This window comes from Sinocyclocheilus rhinocerous, unplaced genomic scaffold, assembly GCF_001515625.1.
Source record: "Sinocyclocheilus rhinocerous isolate Xijiao unplaced genomic scaffold, SAMN03320098_v1.1 scaffold869, whole genome shotgun sequence".
In the NCBI taxonomy this organism is placed as follows: domain Eukaryota; kingdom Metazoa; phylum Chordata; class Actinopteri; order Cypriniformes; family Cyprinidae; genus Sinocyclocheilus; species Sinocyclocheilus rhinocerous.
Window position 1 is genome coordinate 1,206,907 of NW_015653483.1, and position 9,510 is coordinate 1,216,416.

General features: G+C 37.8%; 1 protein-coding gene across 2 annotated transcripts; it reads left to right on the forward strand.

Annotated features, from left to right (window-relative positions):
* The first annotated feature begins 4,107 nt into the window (after nt 1-4,107).
* On the forward strand, nt 4,108-9,510 carry LOC107716294 (fibroblast growth factor 8). 2 transcript variants are annotated; one of them, XM_016522667.1, is made up of 6 exons: nt 4,108-4,283; nt 4,605-4,655; nt 4,740-4,776; nt 5,503-5,683; nt 7,437-7,543; nt 8,669-9,510. In XM_016522667.1, exons 1-6 carry the CDS (start codon nt 4,252-4,254, stop codon nt 8,942-8,944), a joined length of 684 nt encoding a protein of 227 aa, XP_016378153.1. In that variant the 5' UTR covers nt 4,108-4,251; the 3' UTR covers nt 8,945-9,510. The 2 variants fall into 2 exon arrangements, with proteins under 2 accessions (XP_016378153.1, XP_016378154.1); XM_016522668.1 differs by having other exon boundaries at nt 5,536-5,683.

Sequence of the window (9,510 nt, forward strand, 5' to 3'; positions counted from 1 at the left end):
GTGACGGGCTGTGTCACATGCGATCACTATGACATTAGTCTTTGGAGGTCATTAGCTGGTGTTGGGCCAATTACATTCTTTGCATACTGAACTAATCTGTGGCTCTGCTGTCGAGGTTCCTCACCATTAGTGTGTTTGCTTATCCATTTCCTTCCCTCCCTCCAATTAACATGTCCCTCACTCTGGGTTTGTTCTGCCGGTGTGTGTTGCTGTGACGCCTGTCCATCACCTTGAGTCCCTCTGAAAGGACACTTTAAAAGTGAGAACAATGCTGCCACCTCTCAATCACCGCTGAGTGGTATTGGTACTCAAATGAGTGTTCTTCCCTGGGGTGTGTTTTGTCTTGCTGGGTCTCTTGGCCTGCTCTGTGATGAATCTTATCTGTAAGCAGGGCTGTCACGCGTTACCATGGCGAGGGCTGAGGCGAGACAGGCGTCATTGGTGACACGGTTGAAAGCAGGGCAGATTGACAAGCGCAGGGTTCCAGTAGGGGAGTCTCTCATCCACCACTCTGCCCCTCCTGCGCTTTTCTCTGGGCCCTCTGGAAGAGCCATCAGGCCCCAGAGGCACCCAGCAGGTAGCCTACCCCCTGCAGCCAGGCACAGGGCCTGCCTGCCCTCCTCTTAACCCCAGGAGCATCGACAGCCATCCCAACCACTGCAGGGGTCTTCTGGCCCAGCCCCCTGCTCTTCTCTTTCTCTCTTCTCTGCTTTTTCTTTCCCTTCTTCTTTGACTTTTTATCATTTTTTTCTTGCTGTCTTCACTAAAGCTCTGACACTTGTTCTTTGCCTTTCAGACCCGCAGCACTCTCATTTTCTCTCTCTCAGTTAAAAAGTACTTTATTGGCATGATTGTGTTTACAAGTAATGACAAGAAATTTCAATTTACAATATAACAATAAAAAATAAAAATATATTAAAATAAGGTGCTAATTAATTAATAAAAATAAGATTAAAAGATAGATAGATAGATAGATAGATAGATAATGTTATAATAAACATAAAGACATTATGAAGTAATAAAAAATACTGTAATATCCCTTCTCCCATAAAGCCATTTGGGATTCTAGCCACGGAATATTACAAATAACTTCCATTGTATGGACAAAAAACATTGAGAAATTTTTCAAAATATCTTCTTTTATATTCTACAGAATGAAGAAAGTCATGCAGGTCTGGAACAACATGAGGGTGAGTAAATGATGATAGAATTAAAATTTTAGTGGGAACGATCACCTGGCTTAAGCTATATTTCTTTTTACTTATTTTTCTCACGTTTTAAATATGCTTTTAATGCATGGAAATACACAAGTAACAATGACAGAAAAAAGTACAACTGCCATTAGGTCTGAAAAAATGTTGGTAATTCCAGTAATTCCACTCTGGCACCTTGCCCACATCAGACATGGTTGTCAACACTTCAGGAGAGTTATGTGCTTTCCAGGAGTGCCATTCCACCCTCCACATATCTGCCTCTCTCTTTTCTTTCTCTCTCTCTTTACAGATCCAATCCATCAAAAGAGATACATTTTTAAGGTCCAAATCACTTTTAGAAATATTTGGTCTTATAAAACTAATCAAAAATGCCATTTCCATTGAATATTTAAAACCAGAAGATAGCTATCTACCAAATTGTTGGCAGAAGCCTTGCATTAGGGACAATTAAATCCAATTTATAATGAATTAGCTTCATCCTGTGCTGGTTTAATAGTGATTACTGCATTGAAAAGTCTCAACTGAAATCCATGCTACACTTAAGAGAGAAATTATGAGATATTTATTGTAAATCCTTCTGCAAAAATGCATCTTTTTTTCCCTTTAGCTCTGTTCTTGTATATTCAGTTTGTTTTTGTGCAAATGTGTGCAGTAGGTTGACAGCAGCTCATCTGCAGACTAGTCATCCTGCAGTTAATTAGGCAATGAGCAACAGACAGTTAGACACGAAGTTAACCAGGAGCCCAGCTCTGCCTCAGGCCATGCTGAAGTACTCAGCCATGGAATGAGATGGTTGACTTTTCAATGCTCCATTAATATCGGTCCACTTAAACACCAAGCCCAATGTATACAAAAAAGAAAGAACGAAAACATGTCATGTCCCAAGACAGTACTTGAGGAAGTATTTCCTTCAAAAGCAGAGATATCACCAGGTATTTGAATCATACTGCACAGATCAATAGCTCATCACAATTGCTCATAAATTAACATGAAAACAAAACTTCTGAGAATTGTTGATTGGCAAAATGGACATACACATATGACATAAGGCTATATTTTTACTAATAAGACATTAGAGCTTATCAATAAAATGCATTTTTATGGAACAACATTCTGCTGTTTGTCTGTTTTTTCAAAGGTATGTTTAATATCAATATAATTTATATGAATATAGAATCCCTTATTGAATCTCATTAGTCATGTAAAATAGGGGAGAGTGGGTGTGTTGTAACATTTAGTTTTAAATGTCTGTAACTCAAACTTTCATAGGCCTATAATATTCCCATATTTATATGCTACAATTAGTTTAGAAATCCACTATTAATCTCTAAACTGTGCGAATTAAGGTCAAATACAAAGAGTGTTGTTGTTCTTATCTATTTAACTACGTTTAAGACTAATAGTAAATTGTCTGCATGAATTCATTTAAGTAAGAAATATTTCTTCAAAATGTTTTTCATTTTAAGTACTAAACACACTGGAAGCATTTCAAATAATAACTAAAAAGCAAATAAATTTGGAAACAAATATAGAAATACATAAAATGTTGTTAGTTCACAATCGTTACTCCCCGGTCGACCTTAAACAGTTTATAAATTTATATATATATATATATATATATATATATAGTTTTGAGTGGCGCCCTCCTGTGGAACAAACTATTGTTGCATGGGACTTTCCACATATTCCTCAAATTAGTGCTTATAGAGTTTTTCGTAGTCCATTTAGTATTCACATAAAGAGAATGTGTTTGCGGTGACAGCGCACACAAAAAATAATCATTATGATCTGTCTAATATCATCCCATTTGTTGGTGACATTTTAATTGCTGATCAAATAAGTTTCACTTGTAGCTTTTCATCTTCAACATTTCATTTGACGGGCGTGGGCTATAAGGCATTTAACCATTTAAAAACCTGCGAATAAGGGGCGACCTCTCTTGAGTGATGGTGGGCCATCAGAATTTACTCTGATGTCTGTTTTTGAAAAGTAACATAATGGAGGGTGGGGCTGATTTATTTAGACGTTTAATTAGTCCAGATTAGAAATAGATTGATCGACTTGATCTTTTTCTTTGCTTGACTAAATGCCTTCTTGTAATATGTTCGCGCATCTCAAATTTTTATTATTTGAAGTCTATATTTAGTTAACATTAAATGCATTTAAATTACATTTCAGAAAAGTTGTAATTTAGTTGCCTATTATGCGTGATTTAGTATCAAATGTAACATGAAATAACATATCAGAGCTATGTCATTTAATGACAGATTCTTACAGACTTTTATGGGAGTTTAAAGAGCACTGGCAGTGCTTGACAAGAAATGGGACACTTCACACCTGTGTTATCCTTCTGATGTTTTATGGATTTTTCTTTTGAGAAAAAAACGATAATCGTCTGTAATCCTTTTAATATGTCTCACACTTTCCTTTTGCAATACACAAGTCAGCGGCAAACCAGTTCTGCAGTCTGCTGCGTTGCACAATAGCCTCGGTTTCAGTTTTGAAATTAGAATTAACCAATTTTAGCCACTTGATGTTTGATAATTGTAGGTTTGGATGAGAATATACATTTTTATTATTATGTTTTTTTTTAAATATATTTTATTTTATTTTTATTTCCTGTTCAGTAAAGTCCTAAATGAATGATTATAATTAATTTGACATTTTATTATTAACCGAACATATCAATGCGCGCTCCTCTAAACTCCGATTGCTTATGGACTCAGGTGAAGGCATATTAAAAATGGTTCGGGGTGGGGGTTTGAGTGAGACCCCCCTGCTTTTGTTCTATTGAAAAGGGGGCTTGTTCCTCCAGGACCAACCCTACCATTTTAACCAGGGGTGTCAGCGCGAGCGGGGTTGACATTGGAGACTGACTGGCAATGGGAGAAGAGGAGGGGATAAGAGAGTCCAGCAGCACTGCTTCTTGAAGAAAGCTCATCAGATGCACTGTTCTGCCTCCTCTGACTGACATTCACGCAGGAGTCAGACTGGATCAAACGTCAAAGGATCTATTTCTGCTGCGCTCCTCACCTTCATGGAGCACGGGACTCGAGTCTGTATGATTAGGTGCATCAGAAAACTTGAAAAGTAAACCGTTTACATGCTGTGAGTTTTGCGTTAAGTGCACTTATGTGTTGTTCTCGTTCTTATGAAGGAAACCCAGTTAGTGCTTATTACTTGTCACTGGTGCCAGTCTGAAAATAATATCCTGGACATTTGTTCTGCTTCTGAGCAGCAGATTTTGTAATTTGCCAGTTGATCTGTTCATCATATGTTGCGAGTCACAGTTTGGATAACAGCGCAGGACTTTATGCATTTCAACTGGAAAACCTGATTTTTGTTTTTTTTAAATCTCTGCAAATTACACACTTTTTTTTTTTCTGTGAGGCCCTTCCATTCCAGCAACATGAGATTCATTCCATCACGATTGAGTTATCTGTAAGTATATTTCCTTTATTATTTGTTTTCAAACATTTACAGCTTCGCTTTCCAAAGTCTAATGTGAGATTTTCTCTCTTGCAGATTCCTTCACCTCTTTGCGTTTTGCTACTATGCTCAGGTATGTGCAACATCTTTAAATATGCTTATATACTGTTAATGTTTAACAGTATATACGTATATAACATTTAATAATGTTTTAATTTACATACATATATTGATAGAGAAATTACATGTATTGTTAGAGAAAAGCACCACTACTCTAATATATCAATTCCATACTTAGATACTTTAATATAGCTACAGAATGCGTAAACACGCGCTCCTAAATTAAGATGTATATTTTATTTATATATACAATTGTTTTGCATAGAAATGCACGTATAGCCGTTAAATTAAAAGGCAGTAAAAGTGCGATGGGAGAGGAGGTTCTTATCAGATGGGTATCACAGTGGGCGCTGTAACCTGGCAGGTAACACTAACATACTGGCACAGGCGCGTGGGCATGAGCGCGTGAAGTATGCCAGCCTTGAGTCAATGATGAAACATATCGTGGGCACATAATAACATAAAGGGCTCAATTTAGGCGTTTAGGACAGTTTGGCTTAAAATGTAATGAATTTTAAGCCACAAACGACACTTTTCTTAACAGCGCATTTTGTTTTCTAAAATCCAAAATTAAAAATGAAGTGAATAGCCTACGTTACGGATACCTTTTCTCATTTCGATTGCTTCAGGCCTATTTTAAATGATTATATTGGAGCACGGTGTAATTTATAGGCCCGTATGAACGAATGATGAAGCAGTATGTGCAGGTATTGATTATATGGTATTTAATTTCTGGCAGGTAACCATTCAGTCCCCGCCTAATTTTACACAGCATGTGAGTGAGCAAAGTAAGGTGACGGACCGGGTCAGCCGTAGACTAATCCGGACCTACCAGCTTTACAGTCGAACCAGCGGCAAGCACGTGCAAGTTCTGGCCAACAAGAAAATCAACGCCATGGCCGAAGATGGTGACGCTCATGGTAAGAGCATCCTCCTTATTTGTCGCACATAAAATCATGAAGTCTGTTTATTCAAACCATGAAACCTTTTGTGATGCTTTGGCGTTTTGAGGATTATTATTTTAAATGCATTTTGCATGTGAATATTTTGCTAAATACATTGAAGAACATGTGTAATACGGTTCTTCAGTTGTTCTTTTTCGCTGCATGGGGTCTTGACTATATGGTTCTTTGGAGATCAAAAAGCTATTTCATTGTAGGTTCTTTTATGTGTCCAAAGCCCCGCAACATAAATGTTTTCTGAAAAACTAGGGAATAAAAAGGTTAACTCTAGATGATATCAGGCTGTAAATGCCATTTTTGGTTCTAACTGGAACTTTATTTGTGCTTGCTTATTTTGTGGATCTACACTGCAATTGAATTGTTGGGCATCTGGTCAGTTGGTGAAGTTAAAAAAGCAGTGGAGTGCAAAAAATGTTAAATGGATTCTAGATTGTTGAAGGTGAGTCTCTAGAGAGACGTGCGGGTCTGGAAGAGCCATTAGAACTCATCTTACTTCAACCATCTGAACATTTCCTGAAGAACGTTCCCCTCCTCTCCCGACCAGCTCAGGATGAAAATATGTCTAGCCGAATTCTGACCCTCACGTTTGCTTTCTACGGTCATTCGGTCCTGATGACAGATCTCATAGAGCCTAAATACCCTATCTAACGGTTTTAAGTATTTCTAGGATCAGTTTTATGATTAATGTGTATCTTTGGTTTTATAAAATAATACATCAGTGATTAAGTGTTCTATTAGTTGATAATTTATACAATCATAAGTTTGGTTAAAATATTGTAAAAAAAAATTCAAATAGATAATCATTACGAACAAAATAAAAACATTTCTCTTACATATTTAATTTGTTACTTTACCTAAATCAGATCTCTATTATTTGCACCTCTCACTTATGTGGTTTCGCCACATTCAAACCCAATAATTACCAGCTCTGTTGTGGTATTTTTGGAAGCCTGGCTATAGCTCTGCATGGTTTTGGTGACATCCATGTCACCTGAGCATGTTGTAGAGACAGCAGGGCTGTTAGTTTGGGCCAGTGCCTGGCTCCAGCTCTGGGCTTGTGGTTAGGCTCTTCACCAGCAGGTTATCTGACCCCCTCCATTTGAACCATAACTCTTTACGATCACTCAGAGTACAGGGGCTGAATCAGAGAATGACTGCAAGTGCTAGTTCTTGGCATGGAGAATATATATCATGGAAAGTCAGCTTCCCTGCAAACACTTCCCTGATTTTCTTGTATTTTCTTGTAATACTTTTTCTTATAATAATATTTCATAATTAATAAAAAATAAATAAATAAAAAAGCAAGTTTTAAAATTATTGTTATGTTTATTATTATTATTATTATTAATGGTGCATTTAACTCAAATATTTCAGAGTTTTTTTTTGTTTTTTTTGGTACATGTGATGATAATTCACACATTATGTACTTACAAAAAAGGTAAAAAGTTGAAAGTCCTGCCAGGAAACCTTTGGTTCCTTCCAGAAGAATTGAAGTGCACATGTTTTTATCATTCTGCTAGAATTTAAGCTTACAAAAATCCTAAAAGTAGTCCCTTTAGATTTCACGTTTATGCCGGTATATCTCTGTGCGCATATGTGCACGTGTGTTTACTCATGAATTTTTCCTATTGATTGACTGATTGTAATTTAGATTTTCCAAGTCACATCATCTAATAATAATTTTTAAAAAAATCTTCTTTTCTTTTTCCAGCCAAGCTCATAGTGGAGACGGATACATTTGGGAGTCGAGTTCGAATTAAAGGAGCTGAAACGAGATTCTACATCTGTATGAACAGGAGAGGGAAACTGATTGGCAAGGTATGAGAAAAAGTCATAATATAATAATTTTATCACTGATAATAGTGCTCAGTTTACATACTCTGTAATACAAACACAGCATATGTTTCAGTAATTTTTCTGTTCAAATTGAAAGGTTTTTGATGAATGAGAATAAGAAGAGAAAGTGAGCGATATACCAGATAAATGAGAAATTCAGAATCATCTTTCATATAGTCATGTAGTAGATTCAGCATTCAATTGCTTGTGGACGTCCCTGATTTTATGATTATTAAGGAGATTGCTCAAAAAATCAAACAAGAGTTTTATGTCTTTTCTGTTAGTGGGCACCAGACGATTCCTGGTTGCAGTAGGTAAAATCGAGTGTGAAGAATGGGATCTTTCTTCATTTTTTTTTAGCTGGCTACTCTTGTTCCAATGTGGATTTGTGCCTTCTCCTTGCTGTGAATGGTAATAAAGTGGGATGGAGGTTCGGCCCCCACCTCCCAGCACCCTGCCAGGTGGACCATCTGCTTGGCACCCCTGATCTTATGCTATCTGACATATTGGCCGCCCAACGACAGCCTGCATGAGAGAGGGTTTTTTCTGTTGTTGCTTTTTTTATTGGTTGATATGCAAGCGTTTTGGATTTGAGATTTTTAACAGACCATTTTGTTGAGAGGCTGGGCAAAGGTTTGGACTCCTGGTTTGGCTCCTTGCCCCGTTTGCATTTACTGGCCGGATAACGTTTAAAGGCCCTGTTTTTATGAACGTAAAATGATGCAATGCATCTAGGCAAAACTACACTATATAGCTTATCCATATAGTGTTTCTGTTGTTCAGTGTCCTGGGGAAATTAAAATATTACCCTAATACATTCTGGACTCAACATAATAAGGTTTCTGGCTGCCTTTATAATGAACATTAGAAGAACTATTTTTCTCAGAGGATGAATCTGCACTGGTGTTTACTGAAAGGGGAAAGTCACTGGCTTCTGCTGTCATTTCTCCCTCTTGATCTTGGATCGTAATGACTTAAGCATATGCTGTGTGCGTGTGGGGAAGCCCTATGTAAACTGGAGCAGACGTTTTCCAAAATACTTTTCGATAAGCTTCATATTTCCCAACAGTCAGGAGCTAAAATGCTGTCTTTATCTTGTCCTCACAGAGAAACGGTCAGGGGAAAGACTGCATTTTCACAGAGATAGTCTTGGAGAACAATTACACAGCTCTACAGAATGTGAAGTATGAAGGCTGGTACATGGCCTTCACACGCAAAGGCAGACCCCGCAAGGGCTCCAAAACCAGGCAACACCAGCGGGAAGTCCACTTCATGAAGAGGCTGCCCAAGGGACACCAAATCGCAGAGCACAGACCCTTTGATTTCATCAACTACCCTTTCAACAGACGGACTAAACGCACCCGCTACTCAGGAGAGCGTTGAAGAGTGAAGCCGGAGAAAAGGAGAGGACAGAGAGCGAGAGACTTTCTCAAACAATGAACAGACTCTTCTCGTGGACTCCTACAAACATTTTTTGTACTGAGCAACAATATACCTAATCTTTAGTTTTCTATGAATTTTCAGAAATAACAAAAAAAGAAAGAAAAAAAAAAAGAGATCTATTTTTGTACCCCTGACTTGTAGTACTGACCTGTGTAAGAGTATAGAAAAGCGAAGCACGGGACGTGTAAGTGCTGACATTTTAGTAGTGCGTGGACTTCATCTGTCTATCCTCTCTTGTTCTGCTTTGGTTTCATTTGATTTCGATGGTTTTAGAGTAATTTATAACTCTTCGTATTGCTGCTCAAGGGGACTTGAAGGGCCTGAGAGAATGCACTGACAACACAAGGCTGTATTCGGTTACACAGGCAGCCGGGGCACCTCTCGACCACCCAGCGATAAGATACCCAGCTCATCTCTCAGTAACCTCTCTGGTTCTTGATTCTGGAACTCTCTGGAGATAAACACGGTTAAAGCAAACAGAGCTTTAAATACATATTTAAATGTAG